Source organism: Sarcophilus harrisii, chromosome 1, assembly GCF_902635505.1.
Source record: "Sarcophilus harrisii chromosome 1, mSarHar1.11, whole genome shotgun sequence".
Classification (NCBI taxonomy): domain Eukaryota; kingdom Metazoa; phylum Chordata; class Mammalia; order Dasyuromorphia; family Dasyuridae; genus Sarcophilus; species Sarcophilus harrisii.
Genome location: NC_045426.1, coordinates 625,340,708 through 625,366,529, shown reverse-complemented (window position 1 = coordinate 625,366,529; position 25,822 = coordinate 625,340,708). Strand labels below are relative to the sequence as shown.

At 33.9% G+C, this 25,822-nt stretch overlaps 1 protein-coding gene across 3 annotated transcripts in view; it reads left to right on the top strand.

Annotated features, from left to right (window-relative positions):
- Nucleotides 1-25,822, top strand: part of ZFAT (zinc finger and AT-hook domain containing) — a 280,081-nt gene that overhangs the window by 99,134 nt on the left and 155,125 nt on the right. For all 3 annotated transcript variants that reach the window (XM_031947230.1, XM_031947231.1, XM_031947232.1), the window contains 2 exons: nucleotides 20,170-20,358; nucleotides 24,182-24,332. In XM_031947230.1, the coding sequence (XP_031803090.1) occupies nucleotides 20,170-20,358; nucleotides 24,182-24,332 (340 nt within the window). The remainder of the gene's footprint in view (nucleotides 1-20,169; nucleotides 20,359-24,181; nucleotides 24,333-25,822) is intronic.

Here is a 25,822-nt window from a genome sequence, read left to right as displayed (position 1 = left end):
ACAGAGGTAGGATTTAAACCTCGGAGGTTTTGACTATTGACTCTATAGACATTGGTCTTTGCATTGTACCAAGTTGCCACTCCAGTATATTCCAATACTTTGTCAGATTACCACCTAGTGGAGACTACATTCTAATGGGAGAAGACAATATAATAAAAGGTAACTGAAAAGTAGGTGTGTGTGATGGCAAAGCACAGAGTTAGTAGATCCAGGAGGAAAGTACAAGAAGGCTGGCCTTGAACTTCCTCAAAATGGGAGATCCAGGAAGAATTGACCAATAAGTGGAGGTGACTCAAATAATAAACATGGATTTATTGGAAAGATAGTAATACACTTGATCTAAAGAAGGAGTTTCAAAAGGGTGAGGGATTTGGGAAGAAGATATTGAGCTATTTTGTATATATTAAGTTTGTGATATCTAAGGAACATCCACTTAAAAATGGTGATTCAGGCCTACAACTTGAGAGAAAGACCAGTATATGGAGATCTGGGAGAATAATTAAATTTAGAAGGGCTGATGGTGTCCAGGACAGAATCTCATGTGCCTTATATATTTCAGATACACACATATGTAAACATACAAACATGTACACATATGCAAATGTATGTATATTCATATATAATGCCTATATATCCATATATATATATGTTTCAGACAAATGTGTATATACACAAACACACATCAACATGTATACACACATACCTGTTCAGACAGGTAGGAGGTAAACTGAGTGTTTTAAAAAAACATAAAAAGAATAGTAAGGAGAAGAATAGGGGAAAAAAAGGAAGCATGACTTAGTCTCTTCTGCTAAAAGGATTCTAGTCTAATGAAAGGATGTAATTTATTTGCAAGTGAATTTGAAGTCCCTTCTGTCATTCAAAGATTTTTTAACTTTGGTCTAAATTTTTTAAGTAAAGTGCTTTAAGAGATGTCTGTTATAATTTGAATTTAAACAGTTAGAGTTGAAGCCATTGAAATATTGACTACTGTCTATCGTTGTCAGATAATACATAGAGTTTGAGAAGGATGATGAGTATTGAATAAAGTCCTTCATTATTTAGGATTCAATTTTTATGGATATCCATTTGCTACATGCAGGTTCCTGTATTTGTTGAATAGGAAAGTAGTTAAAATGCCTTTGTTAGAGCTATAGCAGTTGAGAACTTTCAAGGCTTCTCAGGCAATTCATGGTATATCAAGCTAGGTTCTAAAGGAATAGCCGTGGATAAGAGTCAGTATGAATAATAATGGCTCATTTATGCAACAATGCCTTAAGAGTTTTAAGGTGCTTTCTTGTAACAATGCTGAATTATGTAAGTACAGCATGAGTGTCTCATCATACTATTAAAGAAACTGAGGCTCTAAGATATTTGTTTTGTCCAAAATCATAGAGTTAATGAATATTTGAACTGAAATCATGTCTCTTGATTTCAAATCTAGGCTCCTTTCCATTAGGCTATGGTGCCCCTCTGCTAATTAACTAAGTAGCTTTAGAGGATTCATTTAATTCTAGGAGATTTTCAGCCCTTGAGCTAATCTTTTGTACACAGATGGAGAATTCAGCATTTATATAATAGCCCGTTACCTTTTTAGACCACTGAATTGTGAGAAAAATTCTTTCTTGTTTGAGCCAAGATAATATCTACCCATTGTTCATAATTGTGCTTTCTAGAATCTGAAAAAGCAGAGCGGAAGGAAAAGAGCTAACATATGGAGACCAGAGGGTAATTTCAGTAATCCAATTTAGGAAAAGAAATGCTTAGGCTGGAAGGTAGAAAGGAGGATCAGTGAAGGTACTAAAGGATCAGAGGAACTGCTAGTACTAAGAAGTCTATCTTGGTGTTTGAACCAAGGTTGGCAGATAGAGGAAATAGCATCCAGGCAGAGCAAAGAAGGTACTAATAATAAATCTCTGAGAATTCTCTGTTGGTTATTCTTTGTACCTTTAGGGCTCATCACAGATAGAGAGGCTGGAGAGCTGTGGTAAAGGTTCTTATTGGTTCTTCATGAAGAATCCTAGAATCTCTCTGTTTCATATCTAGTTCTACCTAGAAAATAAATGCCCTAGTAGCCTCTCTCTCAAGTAGTTTTCTAGCCTAGGTTAAACATTTTCAGTGACGGGGAATTCATTACTTTCTGCAAGTCTATTCGTCCTTTGACTAGTAGCCAAGAAAGAATTGCATTAAAATTGGCCAATGCATATTCATCAGGTCACATTGAATTTTTGTGAGTCTAATGGTTTTTTTTTTAAACTGCTGTATTTGCAAGGCAGGAGGAATTGATGGCAGAGCCCAGAATGTACTCCCTTATCAGTCTTCTATTCTGACAACTGTTCTATGAAGTTTATTAATGTGGTTGATAACATTTTTACTCTCTGAGGTATTCTGAGATTTAATTAGTTCTTGGGTACTTTAGAAATTTTAGAACATTAATACTCTGTTAATTATGCATGAATGCATGTGAAATAATTTTTACAAATGTTTGATTGAATTTACATTTAACTCTTTGTCTGACCTTTAATAGTGAGCTTGTTTGACAAGGTCTTTCTCTTTTTATATGCCCTGAAAATGGCCAAATGTATTTTCTTTGCCTTATTAAGTCATGATCATGCAGCTGGTACATAATCATAGTGTCTTATTTTGATGTAAGGATGCCAGGGAATAGCTTTAGATATAAACACTTGAGTGCTGTGGTGATGTGCACACATGGGCACACATCTGTCTCATTGTACAGTGTTTTGAGTTTCATTCTGTGCAGTGTAATCATTTTTTAAATGCTAGTTTCTCAAAGGGGAATGAAACATGAAGAATTATGTTAATGTTCTGGATTGAAGAATAACATTGAGCAGATGTCAAGAATTTAAAAATGAGTTCTTATAGCCATAGAGATTGACTCCGAAGGGACTGTACCATTGCTTGCTTTCTTGAACACAGGGCAGCCTGAAACATTAATTAATCTTGTATCCTTTAACCAACATGAACTTAAATCTTGCCATTCTTCATGTATAGTGATTTTGGCCTTTCCCTTGTATATTGTTAGTCTCTAAATCATCCTAGTTGATTGATTGGGATGCAAAAGTGGTTATACGATACTTGACATGCATATATTAAGTTAGGAAAGAGGACAAATGACTTACTACTTTCTCTCAAAGGGCTTCTAGTCTATTGAGATGAGAGACTGTGGCTTATTCACAAATAAGTATATGAACAGCTACTTGTCAGGTATTTATTTGACAGAGGACTTCATGTTCATGTCTGAGTTAAACTTGATGGTCTCAAATCCTTTTCAACTCAAAGATTCTGTAATTCTTGGTTAAATTTCTAGAATAAAGATTTTTAATCAAAATCTATTGATATAGCATGCATTTAACAATTAATAGAGCTGAAGTCATTGGGGATAGTTGTCAGGCAAGTCACTTCCTTTTTTGAAAATTTAGTCTTCTGGAAGATGTTTTAAAATTTAGGTTATTTTTTTTTTTAACATTAATTTATATTGCAATGTAAGTACAGAGGTAAAGACTTATGATTTTTCTTTAATGATAATGGAACCCAGCATCTCTATAGCAAAGAGACTTTAAACTTGCTATCTGGTTTTATTTTTGCCCCTCATTAAATTTTGCTCCGACATATAGTCTGTAGAGAGTATTTTTCAGGATGTGTATTTTCACATTCTAAAACAAAATTTCTTCTCTTATCTTTGTTTACATGTGAATATTGAAAGAACCTGTGATTTCAGGTTGTTCAGTCATTTCAGTTATGTTTCATTCTTTGTAATTCCATTTGGAATTTTCTTGGTGAAGATACTTGAATGGTTTGTTATTTCCAGCTCCAGCTGCTGCCTCAACCAAGGCAAACAGGGTTGAATGACCTGCCCAGGGTTGTTGGAATCTTTACAAACTGTTAAGCCATTAGAATTGATAGAGACAGTAATTATCTAATTTAGCATATGATTGATTTGATCTTGGAGATATTTCGGGCCAAAACTTGAAACAAGGTACTAAGTACAACTGATAGAAACAGTGCTTGTGTTCACACCTTTAGAGAGCTTATAGAAGCAAGAAATATTTAAGTACTCATTGGAGTTCACATGTTTGGGAGATTTCAGGGTTTAGAAAGAGATATCTGAATTCACACCTCCCTTGAGGCTCTTAGGGCCAGAGGGCATGCTGGGAGATATCCCACAATCCCACTCTTGGATTAATACAGCTCCAGTGAGCCACTCGAGAGTTTTTACTTGGGAACATTCCAAGGGTTGGAGAGGAGCACTTTGGGAGGAAGCCTACAAGCCCCTCTCTCCAAGGCAAGAGAGATTCATTTTCATCTTCCACTTTGGTGCTGGCTGGAGGTTGAAGAAAGCAGAGGCAGGAGCAAAGGACAAAGCTGCAAGAGCTCTTAGAACCAAGTAGAGAGATAGACCTCTGAGCTAACTGGGCTATATTGAAGGACACAATAAAAGATCTGAACTTTTATCAGCTGGCTGCAATTTTGGGTGATTATTTACTTTCAACTTAAAACCAAGACTGCCTCCAGAAAACCTCCCCAAGAAACCCTCTCTCCCAGAAAGAACTTCTATTATTTTAAAGAAGAGAAAAACACCAACACAGGGTCACACAACTAGTAAGTATCTGAGGCTGGATTTGAACTCATAAAGAGGAATCTTTCTGGTTCCAGGGCTTAAACTCTTTCCACTATGGGGCCACCTTGTTGCCTTTGTGTTTTCATACTTCTGGGAAACTCATCAGTGTGAGAACTCCCCATTGAGAGAACTCTTTTCATCAAAGCAGATCACATCCCATCTATGACTTCACAGATAAGTACAAGGACATTGTTTAAGGCACATAGAGATTATGCCCATGGCCACATAGGTAGGAAGTGAGTGATAAGATTTGAAATCCAAGACCAACACCCTATCCTGTATACTATAGTATATACTGTATCATTTTGTCCGCTTAAATTATATAATTATATAACTACTATATTTAGAGAATAGAATTATATTAAAGCACTACTACATTAAAGCATTATGTTATTAGGTTGTTTCGTTGCTAAGACAGAATGATCCAATTCTCACTTTTATAAACAAACTCAGATAAAAAAATTCTCCAAAGTCATTATGCAACAGACTAAGTCTTTGTATGTTGTACTTCTGACTCTCTTTGGATTCAATGTTCTGTTCACTGACAGTAACACCTGGCATTTATAGAGAGCTTTAATGTTTGCAAAATGCATTGTAGACATCGTCTCTTGACTTTTTAAATTTTTTTTCTCTTATTCTGAACCAAACATGAAAACATCCCACATTTCCATTTATACAATTAAGTTAAAATGAGTACTATATATATGAAATCTTTATTTCATACTGGTTGCTTTAGAAAAAAAAAGCAATAATATTTCCCCATAATACTTCTTGATTTCATACTGGGTGTATTATTTTTCTTTACTTGCTTTTGTTTTTTAAATAAAGAAAAGCATGATATTTTCATACATTACTTTCAAAACTATCTTGTTTGTATGTGCTTCCTTATGAACTTTGTTCTATTCCTTTCTGTACATTAAAAAAATGATTCACTGATCTGTTTTGTTGGCAGCATGATTGCTAAACCACCTTACTGCTCCACATTAGAAATCTAGAGGGATGAGGGAGAAACAACAACCTTGTAACAAATAAGAATACTAAGCAAAATAAATCCATACATTATCCATATCTAAAAATGTATACTTCTTTGCATCTTGAGGCCAAGAGAGTTAGATCATCATAAGTCTTCAGGAGATGTTTACAGCTATTCCTTTATAGCAGCAAGGTGGGTCAGTGAATAGTGTGTAACCTCTACAAGTCACTTAATCCCTATTTGCCTCCGTTCCTTATCTGCAAAATGAAGAAGTGCTTCAGAGGGAAATGGAAAACCACTCCAATACCAGTGTGAAGAAAACCCTATGGAGTCATGTAGAATCAGACACTACTGAATGATTCAACAACCACCATTTCTTCCTTGGTATCATACCATCTCTTAAACCTTCTCTGAATCCTTGCTTGATACCCTATTTAATTTAATTTATTGTATGGGTTTTGTTTAGCTGTGCTTTGTTTCAAATGAGCAAGATTCCCCCAGTGCTTGCTTCTCACAATTCTTCTATGTTTGTGTATTCTTATTCACTGTAATTATGATCAGTCATAAATTAAACCCCCTTCTTATCTCTGTCTCCCCAGAGACCTTTTACCCTCTTTTCTTTTTTATTTCTTAAGGCTTTTCAGGACAGAATCTCCCTCCAGGCCCTTAGTTTTTCTTATTTGACTCTCTTAAAACCGTTTGAAGAAATTAATGCTTTGAAGAAATATTTGTTTATTTCTTCTCTATTAGAATGTTAGAACTATAACATCCAGGACCTTCAAATTGCTTACATAAATGTATATTTCAAGTTTAGCTTAATTTTATTTTTTTTAATTTCAAAATTTTAATTGTTTTTTCATCAGAAGGGATTGAAACTCTTCTGTTTTATTCAAGGTCCTATAGAATTATTTAGCTTTGCAGGGTAAGTTAAGTTTTAATCATAAACTTATTCCTTTTCCTTTTTGGAATATTCTATTTCAAGATCTCATTGTATTTGTTGGTATTATTACTAGGTATTATGTATCCTTATTGTGTTTCCTTAATATTAAACTTTATTTTTGGATTTTTTTAGTCCCTTTTCTTTGATATGTGGGAGCTCTGGATTTTGTCTGCAACCTTCATGAAACTTTCTTTTGAACTTTCAGGAGATAATTGTTGGAGTCTTTTTGTCTCTACTATAACCTCTGGTTCTTATATATGCCTACTAACAATAACATCTGGCATTTATGATTTCTTGAAACAATATGTAGGCTTTTTTTTTTTCTTGAAATCATGATTTTTAGGAAATTCATTGTTCTTAAATTTCTTTACTTGACCTGTTTTCCATGTCAGTTGTTTTTGATATCATTTACCTTAATATTTTCTTTTATTTTTTCCATTATTTTAATTTTCTTGTAGTATTTTTAGAAAATTTATAGATTCTTTGATTTTTGTTTAGTCTACTATTGTTTTTAAGGAAGTTTATTACTTGAGTAAGATTTACCACTTTCTCCTCTAAACTATTTATTCTCCTTCTACACTTTCCTATAAAACTTTTATTTAATTTTTCAAAATTTCTTGCTCCATTTTCCCCTAGATATTTATGTAGGCCTTATAGAATTTTTTTTTCCTTTGACTTGTAGTCCCAGAATTATTTCTATTTGGCATTTCCTAAAGCTACAATGGGCAGCTATGTGGCAGAGTGGACAGAGTGCTAGGCCTAGGAGTCGGGAAAACTCATTTTCATGAGTTTTCCCATCTGGCTTTAGATATTTATTAGCTCTATGAACTTGGGCAAGTCATTTAATTCTCAGTTTCCTCATATGTAAAATGGTCCAAAGAAGGAATTCAAAATGTTTGCCTTGAAAAACCCTGTATGGGGTCACTAAGAGTTCGACATGACTAAAAATGATTAAACAGCTACAAAAAAATTAAAACAATATTAGTTGTGGTCTTCTTTGGATTATCCATCTCTTATAGATTTAATTCTTGGGGTTTGGTTGTGGCTAAAATGTCTCTATTTGTTTTTGGAAGGAGGGGGTAGTGGTCTTTCTTGCTGGGTCTTCACTTAGGCCCTGTGGGTTCTTGTGCTATTCCCTGACTCCTGAGCTCTTGAATTTCAAGTCCAATTAAATCCCATTTATTAAGCACCTATTTTGTTCCAGGAATTGTGTTCCACCCTGCAGGGAATCAAACTGATAAAAAGACAGCTCTTGTCTTAAGGAGTTTACAACACATAAAAGAGGCAGGTTAACAGGGAGACAGAGAGTTGAACACCAGTAGTACCTGTCTCAGACATCTTGTTCTTTAGGGTTACCATGGAGAGTGGAGTAAACTCTGCTCTCTAGGTATTGGCACTCCATCCACCAGCCCTCCAGGAAGAGGGGAGAAATGTGACTGGGGCATCAGGAAAAGCAGAAGGAGCAACAGTTGACTTTGTGTGGCAATTTAGGACTTCATCCCAGAGATCTTGTATCACTCCTGCCCTTTCTCTGAGCACTGCTACTCCCTAGGGCTTTTTAGTCCACTGGGTACTTATGGACACCCTGGATCTTTCTGTGGCTCTCACACCCAGAATCTTGCAGATGCATGTGTCTGCTGTTCATCTCAAGTCACAGCGTGAGGTTGCCAGTTTCTTTACTTGTGCTAATGCTGGATGGAGGACTTTTTTTCCTTTCTGGGCTTTTGGTTGGGTTTTTGTATAATTCTAGATGGATAAAGTCACTAGAGTTCACTGAATTTCTTGATCATTATTTTGTCTGATTTGAATTTCAGACTTTTTCTGGAGTAGCTGTGTGAGAGTTAGAGGGTTTATCTCATTTCAGGCATCCATCTTGGTCAGAAGTGGTCTATGTCTTTGGGTATTCACAACTGTTTGAAGTAGGTGCTATTAATATTTCCATTTTACAGGTGAAGAAACTAAGGCTATGAGATTTTCTTAGGGTATCATAGTATTCCTTATTCCAACTGTAGTATTCTCCTCTATGCGATGATCTAATGACCAGACCTTTTAGATTTTTGTTGTTGTTTTACTAGGTTTTAAAAGACTTGTAGCCTCAGATTCCTCACTTTACACCTTGGAATCATTGAAAGAACATTGTTTGACAGTAGCGTTTAGACATCCTTCCCTAGGATATGGGTGAAATTCAGAAGGCATTATTCTATTGCAAGAACAGCATAAGATTGCAGAGGAAGGTCAATGGAAGAGCGGATGTGGAGGAATAAACATTTACTAGTTTGACCTGCATGGAGAGGGTAGCTATTTAATTTCCGGAGAACTGATTCTTGATTTAAAGAGACATAAATTCAGACCTGGAGGAAGAGTGTATGTCATTGGCAATCTGCATTTTGATTCTAAGCATTTAATGGTGGGTATAGATGAATTGGCTCTACTTTCTGTGGCGCCAGAGTGCCAGCTGTTCCAATTGTCTATTTAATGTGCCTTAGTAAGGGAGTGCTGAAGTACTGTCATTCATCCAAATACAGTGATTAGGAGTGAACAGGCTCCTACTGCTTCTAAGAGTTTGGTATAGATGACACAAAGGGAATGTTTTTCCTTTCCTGTTTCAATCCTTGACATACAAAGAAAATCAGTGTATTAGGAGTGGATGGGTCTAATTTTTTTTTTTAAAGAGAAACAGTATTGTAATGATACAGCTCATGAAGGCAAATTGCAAAAAAAAAAAAAAAAAAAAAAAAAAAAAGAGCCATCTATCTATAATATAGTTGATTGAATGCTAGCTAGGAGTCAGAAGAGAGCTGGATTCAAGGTTTGCTTCCTTGCCACATACTAGTCATGGGCTAGTTGTTTAATCTGTCCAAATCTCAGCTTCATATGTAAAATGATCATAAAAATATTGAGTACTTATCTTCCAGGATTATAGGGAAGATCAAATGGCAAGCTATCATATATTGTCTGTATACTAGTTATGTTATTGCTCCTAAGAGAAGACGGTACCAAAGATAGCAACCGTAGATGAAGTCCATGTATTCTTTATCTTAGCAGGATTATTTTTTATCTAGCCAGATCTTCACTGATTTCCTAATTACTAAATCTGCCAGCCTTTTCTCCTTATCCTTGACTTCTCTGCAGCATTTGACACTCAGCTATCATCTCGTTCTGGATATTTTTCCTCTATGGATTTTGTGAATTTTTTTTTTTTTAGTTCTTTTTCTACCTTTGTAAATGCTTCTTTTGGTCTCCTTTGTTGGATCATTTACCTATGTAATGGGTTAATATGAGTTGATCCCAAGACTCTGGCCTAAGTTTTCCTGTCTTCTCTTTTCCTTGTTGACTCACAAGTTCTCATGAGTTTAATTATTATTTCTAAGCTGATGATTTCCTTATCTCTATATCCAGCTTTCCTGTCTCTCTTGAGGTCTAGTTTCTCATCACCAACTACCTATTAGACATTTAAAAAACAAACAAACTATTGCTTAGGTTTGTTTTCTTGGTAAGAATTCACAGGAATTCTTGGTAAATGACTTTGGTCATTTGAATTAGTTTATATTTTAGATATATTAGTCAATTGAAATATATATTAGATATATTAATCAATTAGATTATAAGTAGTATGTAATTAGAAAATGAGGACTAAACATAGTTTACATATTAAATTTTTATTCATCAAGGTCACATGTGCAGGTATTCTGTTAAATATTTCAAACTGGATTTCTCATAGTAATCCTGATTCAACATACCAGAAGGATAGCTTGTTAATCCCTTGTAACCCCTCCTTCCCCCAAGTGTTATTCTTTTGTCCTCTAAAACATCTCTCAACCTGTCCTTTCCTCCCTACTCACAAAGCTACCACCCTGATTGAGGCCTACCTCCTCTCTTGTCTAGACTAGTGCAGTAGCATGTATTAAGTCTCCCTTGTCATCTCTGTCTTCTATCTTCCTAAATTTTACCTAAATTTCACCTTTTACAGGAAGCCATCCATGATTCCCTCCTAATTCTAGTGCCTCCCTTTTGTGAATTATTTCTGGCTTATCTTCTGTGTAACTTACTTGTGTATAGTTGACTGCATGTTCTCTCCCCTATTAGAATATACCTTGAGAGTAAATAATGTCTTTTTTGTGTGTGTGTGTATGTCCTTGGTGCTTCACACAGTGGCACATAGTAGGCACTAAAGAAATGTTTATTGACTGACTGGATAACTTCCTAATTGGGATCCTTATCTCAAGTTTCTTCTTTCTCTAATCTGATCTCTATACACTGCCAAAGTGTGTTTTCTAAAGCACAACTGCAAGTTTCACTGGTTCCCTATTATCTCCAAGATCAAACATACCTCTCTTTTTAGCATAAGCTCACCCCTTCCTACCTTGCTATCATTTTTACCCATTACTCTCACCAACACACATTATGCTTCAGCCAGGTTGATCTCTTACTCACATATGACGTGCCATGCAGAGCTGCATGAATAAATGGACCTTAAGAGTGATCATTAACAGGATAGTATATATTACTAATAGAGTTCTCTAGGTGTTTTAGCTCTGTGTTTTCCAGACTTTTCATGACTGGCTTGGATAAAAACTTAGAAAGCATGCTTGTCTACAAGTGACATAACACTAAGGGCAATAAATAATATATTTTATTACATTGTGAGGATACCAAATGATCTTGACAACTTGGACTTAAATAAATAAGATGAATTGTATTAGGGTAAAGGTAAAAGTTTTTCAATTGTATGAATCAATCAACTTTACAAATACAGGATGAGAGATAGACAATTCCTACTAAAATGATCTATGTTTTTTATGCATTCTAAACATATTATGATTTAATCTTGTGATACAGGAGGCAATTGTGATTGAATGACAATATCAAAACTTCCTAGTATATAGAACAGTATTCAGAACAAGGGGGGTGATAGTACTGTTTTGCTTTATCCTGATTAGGCTCTCCATGTAGTATTATATTAAGTCCTGGGTGCCATATTTTAGGAAACAAGCAAATAAATTGAAAAATGTCTATTCATCTGTCATCTGTCTATATTTCTCTCCACATACACAGAAAGGAATAGAAATTCATGTTACCTAAGAGGTAGGAGGGGAAGGAGTTGAGAGAAAGGGGGAGGCATTATAATAAAAGGAAGGATATATTGAAGGGGAAGTTAGATGGTACAGAGGTTAGTGCTGGGCCTGGAAGACTTGTCTTCCTGAGTTCATATTTGACCTCGGATACTTACTAGTTGTGTGTAACCCTGGGCAAGATAGGTAATCCTGTTTGCTTCAGCTGCCTCATCATAAAATGAACTGGAGAAGGAAATGTCAATAAAACCCCAAATGGAGTCACAAAAAATTGGACACAACTGAAAAATGAATGAATTATCAAAATATTAAGGGAGTCGGTGGCCAGAAGCAAAACAGATTTTTAAAGAGAAGAAAGGCAAAAAATAAAAATAAAGAATATATAGAAGAGAATAGAATGAGGGGAAATATATAGTTAACATTTATAATTGAATGTGAATAGGATGAACTCGGTGTTAAATGGAAACAGGTAGCTGAAGGGTTTGGAAGCCAGAATCATATAATATAACAGGAAAACACTGAGTTCAAATAAGGGGTTAACATAGAATCCTTTATTCTTCAGGTTAAGTTAAGAATGGAGGGAGGATAGCAGTTACTTTTTCAAACAAAAACAAAAATAAGACTAATTAAAAGATAATCAATGAGAGTATATTTTGCTAAAAGATATCAAAGAGAATGAATTAATATTATTATTGTGTGTGTATGCGTGAAATGCATAACATCTAAATACTTAAAGGAAAAGTTAAATGAATTACAAGAGGAAAAAGATGGTAAAACTATAATAGTTGAGCACTTCAGTTTGCCCCTTTCAGATTTAGATAAATCACAAATTAAAAAAATCATGAAATAAACAAGAAAGAAGTTAAGGCAATGAATAGAATTTTAGAAAAGTTAGATATTATTGACTTCTTTGTATAGTATTGGATGGTAATAGAAAGGAATATGCTTTTTTTCTTAACTATACATGGAATCTTCAGAAAAATTGAACATATATTAGGTCATATAAACCTTGCAAACAAATCTGGAAAAGCATTAATATTAAATGTTTGCATTTGGACCATAATGAAAAAAATACATTCAATAAAAAACCTTTAAACAGATTAAGAATTAATTAAAAACTAAATAACCTAATCCAAAAGAATGAGTAGGACAAAGAATAAAACAGAAACAATAAGATCATGACAACAGTGAGACAGCATATCAAAATTCGTGGGATTTAGTGAAATTAGTACTTAGAGGAAAATTTATTTCTCTACTTACATCAATAAATGAAAAAAAAAAAAAAAAGAGTGGATCAGTGAATTGGGCTTGCAACTACAAAAGTAGAAAAAGAACAAATTACAAATTCCTAATTATACACTAAAATGGAAATCTTGAAAATCAAAAGAGTAATTAATATTATTTAAAGTGACAAAACCGTTGAACCAATGAATAAAACCACATACTGATCTTATCAAAAAGACTAATATAGATAACTCATTGATTAAGTTGATCACAAATTTAAAAAAAAAAAAGAAAATCTCTATCGTTTTCAGAAATGAAAATGTGATTATATGAGCAATGATGATAAAATTAAAGTAATAATTAGGAGTTATTTTGTCCAACTATATGCCAATAAAACTGAGATTCTTAATGAAATGGATGAATAAATTGAATAAATTAAAGTCATAAACAAACACCTTAAGAAAAAAATCCTTAGAATGAGGTGGATTTACAAGTCAGTTCTATTAAACATTTAATGAACAATACATTTCAGTTCTATATAAATGATTTGAAAAATAGCTTAAAAAAAAAAAAAAGACAGAGAAAGAGAGAGTCCTGCCAAATTCCTTCTTTGACACAATCTTGTTTTGACACCTAAACCAGGAAGAATGAAGATAGGAAAAAAATGTAGACTATTTTTCTTAATGAATATTGATACATATAGCTAGTAAGTAGATTATAGCAATATTTCATAAAGATTATACATTGTGACCAGGCTGCATTTATGCTAGGAATGAATGTAAGGTTGGTTCAGTAATAGGAAAACTATAAGCATAATTGACTCCATCAGTAACAAAGATAGCAAAATCAGTGTGATTATATTAATACGTGCAGAAAAAGCTTTTGACAAAATACAACACCCATTCGTTTTAAAAACACTAGAAAGCATAGGAATAAATGGAGCCTTTCTTAAAATGATAAGTAGCATCTATCTAAAACTAAGAGGAAGCATTATCTTTAATGGAGATTAAGTAGAAACTTTCCAAGTGAGATCAGGGATGAAAGAAGTATTGTGTGCATTATAACCAATACTATTTTATAGTGTACTAGAAATGCTAGCTATAATAATAAGATAAGAAAAAGACATTGAGGGAGTAATCATATAAATTATTCTAAAGAAAGAATTTACTAAAGAAAGAAATCTACTAGATTTGATGGTATACTTCCAGAATCCTAGAAAATCAATTAGAAAAATATTTGAAACAATTAATACTGTAGCAAAGTTGCAGTATATAAAATAAAATTACACAAATCACCAGTATTTCCATATATTAACAATGAAAGAGTTGGCAGAATGATCAAAGGATTGCAGATATTGCCTTATGAGATTTAATTAAAACTGAAGATGGTTAATTTGGGGAAAAAAAAACATTAAAAGTTTCAAGTATTTGCATTGCTGTCATGTGAAAGAAACATTAGATATTTTTTTTTACTTGATTCCAGAGGTTAGAACTAAGAATAAGATTAATTATGCTTGATGTTTTTAAAACTTTTAAACATTGAAACTAAATGGCAAGCATATAGTAATAACCTTTATCCTCCTGAGACAATCAGGGTTAAGTGACTTGCCAGGGTCCACAGCAAGTAAAATGTATTAATCTTAAAAGTATTTCTCTTTATTCTGTTTTCAAAGTCAATTTATTTGACCAGTAGAGAATTGTTGTATTTTTTCCCAAAGTTATTTTCTTTTTTTTCCCCCCTTTTCTACCACATTTTCTTCAACTTATGCATTTTTAGACTCTAATTTTGTTATCCTCTTTTAGAACCTCATTTACTTTGAGGAAGATTTCTCTTGTCTGTTCTCTATTATCTAGTTTTTTGTTTGTTTTATTTAGCTTTGTTTTGAAAGCTCTGATTTTGATGTGGTTATCTTTCCAGTGTCTTTTAAAATGCTTTATTTCTCTTTTGAATCATTATAGAATTTTATACTGTTACATGATTTTTAAGTAATGTGTAGAATTTATTTTCTTCTCTTTGCCATTAGTTTTGAGCTTTACTTGTTTTTTTTTAATATTATATTTAAGTATTTATTATATTTTGACCTTCTAAAAATATTTTACTCACTTCCCCTTCTCTTTATGAATTTTACTTTTAGCTTTTCTGTTTGCTAACCAAGGTTATAGTTTTATCTAACTTCTCTTTCTTGGATTTTTTTTCCTCTCTAATTTTTTTTTCTTCTATTCCTAGAATTTGTCTAAGGCTCTCCCACCCCAATCTTGAGATGATTAAGATTTCTCCCACACAAAGTGATGAGGCTTAGTATTTTTGTATTCCTGAATGGTGTAGGGGACCTGTCTGGGTGTCTCCCTTATATAATTTCCTCTATGAGATATTTTTAGTCACTTTTTGCTTTTCCCATCGAATTGGTTCTATGTTGCCTTTTATCATGGCTTCCATGCCATTTATTTTTTCTCCCTCTTCCCCAATCCATAACATACTTCTTCAGTTGCAAGCCTTTTACATTGTGTATATGGGTAGGATCAATGTTTACAACCCCTTAGGAGCCAAAGGAGATGCAAATTGTGCCTCTACCTTGATGGGACTACATAGAGCGTAAAACACAGACTTCTGCTTGCTTAAATTGGATTTTTCTATATTCAAAGTAGATTGAAGGTGGTGGGGAAAATTAGCTGCTACTTCTCCTCCTCCTCCTCGTCCTCCACCACTACGTGTTAAGTGTTTGAGGTCAAATTTGCACTCGGGTCCTCCTGACTTCAGGGCTGGTGCTCTATCCACTGTGCCGCCTAGGTGCCCCAAAACCAGCTCTTTTGGTTTTACTTTGGGTGGTTGATAAAACCAACTTTCCTTTATTCTCCTGTGAGAACTTCAGAACCATTTTTCTGTTTAGATTCACTTCTTTTTTTTTTTTTTTTTTTTAGGGGTGTGTGTGTCTTTTTAATAGCATGATGATCAAAGATTGATACAATTCAATTCCTTCTCTGTACTTGGCCCACTCATTGGTCAGTAGAACAAAATCTCACATTGAAACTATCAAAAAACTAAGTTAATGGTAATAAACAGTCTAAAATATGTGACTTAGGGTCTCCAACTTCCTTTTCTACCATTTTGCTACTGGCAGAGATCTACTGGGGCTACATGGGATTGAGAACTATTTTAAATTTTTCTTTGTTTCGTGAATTGCAATGGGCAAAGGAATTTATAATGAAGAGAAAAAACCAAGCTTGATGGGCCTTTCTGCACTTAGCTAAGCTGGTTTTCACATTGGTGTTACTGTCTATTGCCTGAAGCATACTTGAAGCCTTTCTAATATGTTAGAAACTTCAGAATTTGTACCTTTGAGCATCTACAGCCGATTCTGATCCACATAATGAGATCCTAAAATATATCATTTTGGAGGTTATATTTACATAAATTAAACTATGTATGAATGAATAATTTCTGTTAGACTTTTTAGTCATACAACTTTTTTTTTGTCCCTTTACAGTTGGTTGTTATTTAACAGCTTCATTAAAAAAAAAAAAAAAAAAGTCTAAAAAAGTAAAAATGAAAAGTTTTTGTAAAAAAAAAAAATTATTGGGAATATCCCTGCATCATTAAAATTATCTCTGTCTATACTTTACTGTCATGTAAATATGCAATCATAGAATGTTAGAGCTATTCTGGCCTCTTCATCTTATTTGATTTTCTAAAAGCAAAACTAACAGACATTTGCTTGGAGGTTGTTATACATGCATGTAGGACCACTATTTTGCTTAAAAAAAAAAAATTGAGCTTTGCACCATGTTCTGCTATTTTTAATGTACAATATATTCTGCTGGATTTCCATTTCATTATAATGTTAATAAGCTTAGTTAGTGTTCAGTGCTCAGACTAGAAAATAAGATATTTTATAGATATTTTTAATACCTAGCAAACTCTCATCTTTTAAAATTCATTTAAAATGTGATAGAAGTGTTTCATTTAGATATAAACTGAATACCTGAATACTTTTGCTATAAAAAGCATGAAAATATATTTACAGAGCATAGGAAATTAGAATACTTCTTTTGATAGGCCTGCTAAGTCAGCTAAGTTTTTCAGTTGCTTCATCTAGAGATTTTTTTTCAAACAGCCTAACTTTCAAAGAGTTTATATGCTTATTCCTATTTTTATGGGAATTTATTAGAATATTTATGCATAGAGTTTGATCTGTATAAAATTGTGAAATAGGCAAAAATGCATTTTTGGTGGTGTATTCTCCAATCTATAAAGGCTTTCTTCAGATTTTCTAGGTCATCCCTTGCTCATCTCCAATTATACACATACTTCTGTCGTTTCTAGTTATCCTTGGCCACTATATTCCCTTCCCCTCCCCTCCTCCAGATTTTCCAGATCTGTAAAACACATTTATCAGTAATTTAGTTAAAGCCATAGATGGCACGTTTTCCAGATTTATAAATGACATGAAGCTTAAAGCAATGACTAATTTATTGGGTGACAGAATTGGCATCTACAAATATCTGAATGGGTTGGAGTGATGGAACAAATTTGAAAATACAAAATTAAATAAGTATAAATGTAAAATCTTGTACTTGGGTTTTCAATTTTACAAATATGGATTGAGAGAGATACATTCTTAATTGTAATAACTAACACTTATTTAACACCTTAAGAGCTGCAAAGCATTGTACTTATTTATTTGATTCTCATAACTTATGATGATTAATGGGTGAAAATTACAATGAGAAATAGAATGTTAGAAGGTAGTTAGATAGGGTCTGTGTCACTGGGGTCTTCACACAGAGATTCCATGATCCTTGTGAGGGACCATATCAGGGGGTTCATGTGTCAGGAATGGACTGGATTAGATGAGTTCTGAGATACCTTCCAATTCTTAACTTTGTGATTTGGTTCTTTACTTATCTTTTTCTTTGCCTATTCTTTTATTGTACAGTGGAATCTTTTCTCATCCCTCAGGGTTATGTTCAGTGCTTGTTAATAAAAGGTGTTCAGTGAAGCTCTTGAAAAAGGCTCACATGTTATCCTTGTGCAGAAGATGGGGATTTGGAACTAGTTGCATGACTAGACTCAAAGAGTAGTCAGTAATGGAATCATATTCCTTTGGAAAAAAGTCTCTAATGGAATGCCCAAGAAATTTCTCCTTGGCTCTCTATTCTTCAACATTTTTATTAATGACTTGGGATGAAGAAATAGATGATATGCTTACCAGATTTTCAGTGAGGATATTAATTGGAGTAGCTGGCTCATCTATTCTGATACTTCATCTAGAAAGCTCTTCCTAACTTGGGGGAAGGGGAAGAAGAGAAGGAAATTGAGGCAGGAGGGATAGAAAATGAAGATGATTTACAAATTCAATGTTTAAAATTAATCTTGTTAATAAGCATTTATTTTCTCTTTACCCACTTTCCATCTCTCCCTTCCCCTCAGTACACAAACAGAGGAAATATAAAACTCTTCTAACAGATAAGCATAGTAGAATGAAACAAATTTCCTTATTATCCATAGCCAAAAGAATGTTTCTCTTTCCATGTGTTTAGCTTTTTACCTCTCTGAGGGAGCATGCCTTATTATTGATCCTCTAGAATCATGAAAGATCAAAACATTTTTCAGTGTGCCAAGTCTTTCAAAACCAAAGATAATTTGATGAAAACATCTAATTGCTCTGGCAGTATTGCTTTTGCTGCCTCTTCACATTGAGGATATAGTGATGGATGAATTAGTTATAAAGATATAACTGATGGTATAGATCATTTAGACTTAAGAAATCACTGGAGATCACATATCTACTAGGGAAATAGGATACACATGCAAATAATATAATAAATGATAATTGTAAAATAGAGGCAAACAAAGTATATATTAAGGTGTAGGTTAAATTTGATGACTTGGAGGTCTTCTCTGAATCTGAATCTTTGGCTTTCTGACTAAACAAATACATGAATATTTGCTAGTGATTTTGCTTGCTGATTCCTGTGATTCCTTTCCTTATTCATTTATTCCTTTTACTTATCTAACAAGTACTTATTCTGTGCAGGGCATCAGTTAATGTTTTATATGTCTAAAATAACATAATACTTTATGCAAATTAAAGATACTGCTCCAGAAAGCTCAAGAAATAATTCCTATGTAGAATGTTTCAGATGAAAGAGAGAGGGAGAGATTTTTCTTCCTGACATCAAGGAATCTTGTTGGCTATCTTACTTCTGAATTTTGATGGATCTTTGATTATGTTACCTCTGTTGATGTATTGATGATTACAGTCTCTCCCTTGTATCTTATCTGGAGTATTTCTTGCCCATTTATTACCACTAATTCTCCATGAAAGGTTTATTCAACACATTAGAGGTTTTCCTCGGATTCTTTGATTTTTCTTTGGATGCCAGTCTCCCAACCAGGCTGTCTTTACTTTGATATGTGATTTCTCAAGACAAAGCACAGAAAGTCCCATCAGAAAAGAATAGAATAGATACTCTTACTGTGCTTTTTATGTGTCATCATGTGTGTCTTCAAAACATAACAAATATAAGAAATCTTTTTTCAAATGTCTTTATTTGAGCTCTAAATTTAGATTAGATTCAAATCATGGCAGAAGTATTATACTTTTGTTATGATTTACATTAAGTTTGGTGGGTTTTTTGCACATTTTTTCTGGTGTTCTAAGATGTAAATACAAAGTATCTGTACTATATAAATTATTTTTGTTGGTGGTGAGTCATTTTTCAGTCATGAAATTACCCCATTTAGAGTTTTCTTGGTAAAGATACTGGAGTGTTTTGCCATTTCCTTCTCCAGCTCATTTACAAATGAGGAAAATGGGGCAAATGATATGAAGTAATTTGCCTAGGGTCACACAGCTAGCCAGTGTCTGGGCCAGATTTGCATTCAAGAAGATGAATCTTTCTGACTATAGATCCAGTATCCTATCCACTAGACCACTTAGCTGCCTGAAATAATTTTTTGTTTCCTTTTATTTAAGTTACATAGAATGTTTATTAGTGGTAATGACAATTAAAAAAAAAAACTTGCAAAGAAGTCATGGAGCTAGAATCTGGAATAAGGGAATCTTGTGTGTGTGTGTTTGTGTAAGAGGGTGGGGGGAGAGAGAATACACATGTATGTATATTTATGTCTTTTCTTTTTTATATTACCATCATTTCCCTCAGTATCCCTTTTGCTTCCTCTTCCAGAGAACCATAATTTGGTGTGTATGCCTCTCTTTATATTTTACAAAAAAGAGAAGAGACAATGAGATACTGTCATTGGTAGTAAAGTTTTTACATATATTAATGGATGCTTTATAAAATTTTTTGTCTTTGCTTCTTAGGTAATGATTCTGAAGTTGAACTTGATAGGAAGGAGAAAGAAGATGAGCGAGAAAAGGTACCTAAAAGATCACGGACACAGAAGGCAGAGAAAGTCCAAAAAATCTCATCAGGAAAGGAGACAGTACAGTTATCAGGAGCAAAAAAGCCCATTATAAGTGTGGTTTTGACAGCACATGAAGCAATTCCAGGTAACTGTGACAAAGGGTCAGTAGTAAAACTAGAATCTCTTAGCCACAAGTACAACTGAGATTGTGTTTTTATAATATACTTACCGTCCAGTGTAGTGAGATTGCTAGATTATTTCTTTAACCAATTTTTCTCTCCTGGCAGATAGTTTTTTCCTCTGACTTCTTCAGGTGATTTCTGTCGCTCCTAAAAGGTGATGAGTCCATTTGGCAGATACTATTTGCTGTGTTGTTTTCTTGTGATTTTCTTTTTAGGACCTTCTTCTTGAGCTCATTATCCACTTAATTTGACCTCTCTATTTTTACTAGAGATTCAACCGATTCTTATATTCTGGGAAATTTTTCTTTTTCCTTCTGTTCTCATAAAATGAATACCTGTTGGAACAAATATTCATTTCATATTTAAAAACTCTTTTCTAAGAAGAGATTTTTAGGCAGAAAATGGCTTATGGTAGTTGATGTTTTAAGAATCATAGATATTTTTGAGGGGGATTTTGATCAGACTGAATAAGAAATAAAGTGTATGACTTTAAGTATAGCTTCACCTTTATATATCTATTTATAGTGTTGATGGTAGTAGCTCATCATTTACAGTGATAGAAAGAAACACTTGAAATTTTAGGATTAATATAGCCCAGTCTCTAGAGAGCACCTCATATAAGAATAGCCCAAATTTCTGTAAAAGCTTATTTTCACATTTCTATAGAAGGTTCATAAAATACTTTCCTTAGAGCAGTGTAGGGTATGGAAGGATTTCTAGAATCATTTTACCCAACTGAGTAAACTGAGAATCTTAGTGGATAAGGGACTTGTTCCTTCTGATGTTGGAAACTCAGCTCCTCTAATTCCAATATCATCAGGCCTTGGATTAGAATTAAATCACTTGAAAAGAAATTCAGTGTGTCAGCTAATCTGTCTTGCCATATTTCCTAGTAGTATTATTCCAGAAATTGAACATTCTAAACAGTATTCCTGTTCTTTTCAATTTTTGCAGTAATTTTTTGGAACTTAGGAGAAGACCTATGTAAAAGAGTCAAGCTGATCAGGATGTTAAAAGCAAGATGATTTTATTTGCTACATTTTAATGCCTTTAAGGGAAGACTTCTTGTGAAGAGATTGGTTCCTATACTGTGACACATCCAGCATCGGCTTTCTGACCTTCATAGAGAAAGTGTAGCATATGGGTTGGGATCCATCTCCTCCACCATGATGCTAATCCAACAGTGGTACTAGGAACTGACCCCTCACTCGTGCATGGATCATTCACAGATTTTGGATCATCCAATCAAGTAAATGCTTACTCTTTGGAAAGAGGTTACAAAACAGTCCTTGTCCTCAAGAAACTTAATTTTCTTTCAGGAGAGGCAGCATGAAAGAAATAAATGAGCCCATAAATTTAAACAAGCTAAATAAAAATATTGCAAGTTAATAGTGGAGAGGCAGTAGCAACTAGGGGAGCTGGAAGATGTGGCATATCGGCTGTGGCAGTAGATTTAAGTGGCAAAGAAAATTAGAGATCCCCAAAAAGGAAATTAAAAGATTACATTTTCTAGGCATGGGGATCAAGCTAGGCAAATACACAGAGCCAGGAAGGTAAAGTGTGCTATGTATCAAGATGAACAAGAAGGCTTTTTTTCTCCCTAGAACAAAGGTTCTGTGAAGAGGGGAGGATCATGCATATTAATGCAGGAGATGTAGGTTGGGCCAGGGTTGTGAGAGGCTTTAAATGCCAAATAGAAAGAGTGCATTTGGTTCTAGCTGTAATAGTCACTGGAGTTTATTGTTAAGGAATGGTGTGACCAGAGGCATGCTTTGGGAATGTCACTTTGACAAATGTGGAGGTGGGTTAGGGAGAGGAGAGACTTCAGAGAGGAGAGAAAGAGAGAGATGACCAGTTAAGAAATAATAGATTAGATAAGAGAGCCTGAGAGTCTTTAGGATCATATTCCTTTGAGAGATGATGTAGAACAATATGATTTGGCCACTGATTTGATATGAGATACTGGAGACAGAGGAGTGGAGGATGACTCCAAGCTTGTGAACTTAGGTGGCTGGAAAGAGGGAAATGCTCTCAAAAGAAATAGAGATGTGAGCAAGTAGAGTACACTTTGAGGGAAAAAATGGTGAGTTCTCTATTGAACTTAATGAGTGTGAGATGCCTATAGAGGGTAGTTAGTTATATGTGGGACTGTAGGTCAGGCAAAAGATTAGGATGTCTGTATAGAGCTGGGTGACATTTGTGTAAGATGGTTATCCAGAATGTAAAGAAAGAAAAGGACATAGCCTTAATGAAAATAAGGGAAGCCTAGGACCATCCAATTACTGGGACAGCAACAAAAAGTGAGTGGGATCAGTTTTTTTTAGGGAGAGGTGGGATGTTGCTCCAATGAATTTGTTTTATTTTCTATTTCTGATGTCATAGTTAGGGAAATAGCAATTAGCAAGATTTCAGGAATCTGGAAGGCAGCTAAACCTTGGATTCAGGACAACCCGAGTTTAAATCTGGTCTCAAGAACTTACTAGGCTATGTGATCTTGGACAAATCACTTAACCCCTGTTTGTATCAGTTTCCTTAACTGAAAAATGGGGGGTAGTAATAGTATCTGTCTCACATGATAAAATAATTGCAAAATGCCTAGGGCATATAGTAGGTATTTAATAAATGTGTGTTTCCTCGAACCCTTTTTCTTTTCTTCTTTTCCTACCTTGTGTTCTTCTCAATGTTCCCCCTTCCTTCTTCAAAAGATTCTAAGGGAAGAAGATTCTAGAAAAGGGAAGGTGCACAGGCTAGAGGAGGGGGGGGGGGATGTATAGATAATTTATTGAAAGTCAAGGTCTAGAAAATGAGAAAATTTTATCACCATTTTATAATGATCTAGAGAAAGCAATTCCATAGTTCTATTAATAGCCAGTTATGTCTTTGCCTTTTTCTTCCTTTAGTCCTAACCTGTGTTTTATTATTGTCCAGAGTTCCCTATGAGGAAGTACCCTCCATCTACGTAGGTTAGCAATGATTGTACCATTTATACAGAATTGCCTGAGGAACTGGGAGTTGAGTTGCTTGCCCATGATTGAACCCAGACTTTGTGACTGGGGCTTTCTTAATATCTGCTGGGCTGTCCTACCTCTCATGATCTTGTTTGTTTGGTTGGTTTTTGTTTTTATGTTTTCTTTTGTTTTTGTTGTCAATCATTTGGGAGTGAGTGTGGGAGAGGGGAAATTAGTAAATTATTTCCTTTGCTAAGTTTGTAATGATCAGATTGAAGACTTTTTTTTATGTAATAAATTTATCTCTGCATTTTGTTTGTGTCTATTATTGTAAAAGATCATTACATTTTGAAAAAAAATGATAAATTTGTAATCTTACAGAATGTGATCAGTTTAATCCTTTCACTTTAAAGATGAGGACTCTGAACCCTAGAAGGTAAAGTGATTTGCCCAGTATTACAGGTGGCAAGTGGGAAGATGGTATGGGAACCTAGATCTCCTGTTACTCATGTCAATGTAAGTTTTTCTTTATAATATCTATCAAAGAAGACATCTTAGTAGGTTTTTGTTTTTGGTTAGGACAGGGAAAGATGATAGCAGTAATCTTGGACTTAATGGTTTGGTCAGTGGTTAAAAATCTCTTGCTTTTGTGAATAAACATGATTCTATGAGCTATGTGGAAGTTAAAGGCATGCATTGTTAAGCAATTTACTCTTAAGAAACAATTTACTTAAGAAACTAATGGTAAAATTCCTGCAAAATAGTTTGTACTATATGTGATCAAATTTCAGTTGGTATACAAATCTGACAAAAGATACTATTTGTTCTTCAATATTAGGTGCCACAAAGATCGTCCCAGTTGAAGCAGGGCCACCAGAAACAGAAACAGACAATAGCAAGGCCACCATCCCTGATCTAGCTCACCGGAGAGGGTACCAGGAATATGCGATTCAACAAACACCATACGAGCAGCCAATGAAGTCAAGCAGGTAATGCCAAGTGCTTAGAATTATGCGAATTGCCAATAAAGAGTAAACACAGCCTAGTGTCCTTTGAGGGAAAGAGAATTATTAAATTAATTATTAAATATTCTGTTTACAAACCTCTGGAAAACATGATCATATTTCTAAATGACTTTGTGCTTTAACTGTCAATAAATCAATACATTAGCTTCAACCTTAGTCCATGTTGTTAAATACAAACATATGCTTAAAATTCTAATTCCTTATTATTTACTTTTAAGTATTAATCACTAATGAATTGGAACGTATTACTTAAAACAAACATGATAAACCTTAATAAAATAAATATAAGCAAGATCCTAACTGGTGAAGATTCTGGTTATTCTTCCATGAAGTAGATGTTAATTAGTGTTCATTCTTTAGCTATGGCTTTTATGCATTACTTCGAAAATCTGCTCACCTAAATTCTGAAAATATTTTTGACCAGATGAAAGAAAAGACAAATGAAAACAATAGTCATACTGGTGCTTTCCTGAATCTTATGTGATGTTCCATTAATTAGTATTGTTAGTACTATGTGCCATCAAGTAGGAGCATCTTTTTTCATATGGACTAATAATAAATGCTTATTACTTTGGCAAATCTGTAATGGGATTGAACCAAAACCATTATTCAGTATCATTCAGTTGAAAATGAGAGAGTGCTTCTCCGGCAATAATTTAATAACTTCACAATACCCTCAAGTTTGTAGGTGAAGGAATTTATAATTTATACGTTATGCCCCATATTCTCTTTTTTATACAGAATTATAACTCATCTTGTGATGGTACAAAAAAGTAAATTTAGACAACTTAGCATAACCATCATATTCATTGCTTTTAGCTAAGCACTGTGGCAAGCCTCTGCACTGAGGACTTTACTAAGTATTCATGTAATTATAGAGAAAATCAGAACAAAGATTCTCTTAAGACCATTTGGATTTCTCATTGGGGAGGAAATGTTATAATTTGTTTATTTAATTAAATAGCAAATGCAGGTTTTCTTCTTTGGTGTCCTTACTCTATGTACCAATAAAACATATTGCCTTCTGGTTATCTTTGTTCATTTGAGGGAGATCCAAATTAGTTTTTATAAATTAGCCTTGGGTTTGTCAGTGAGGTATACTGATAACTTTAGCTCAAATTTGAATATTTTAATTACATCATTTGAATGGTACCCTCTGGTATTTATCGAGCATGGTACATTTAAATATTTTAAACTTAAATATATGACAACCTATTTTGATCAAACGTGGTTGTGTGATAGATTCAAATATATATATATATATATATATATATATATATATATATATATATATATATATTTCAAAATTAAAATAGATACAGCCAGCTTGTTGTAAGCATTGGTAATTAAATTAATAGCAGTGTTCATCATATTTAATTTTTTAAAGGATCTAAAAATATCAATAGAATGAGTGAAAGGAGAGCAAGTGTGCCACTATTGGGTATTTTCGTTTG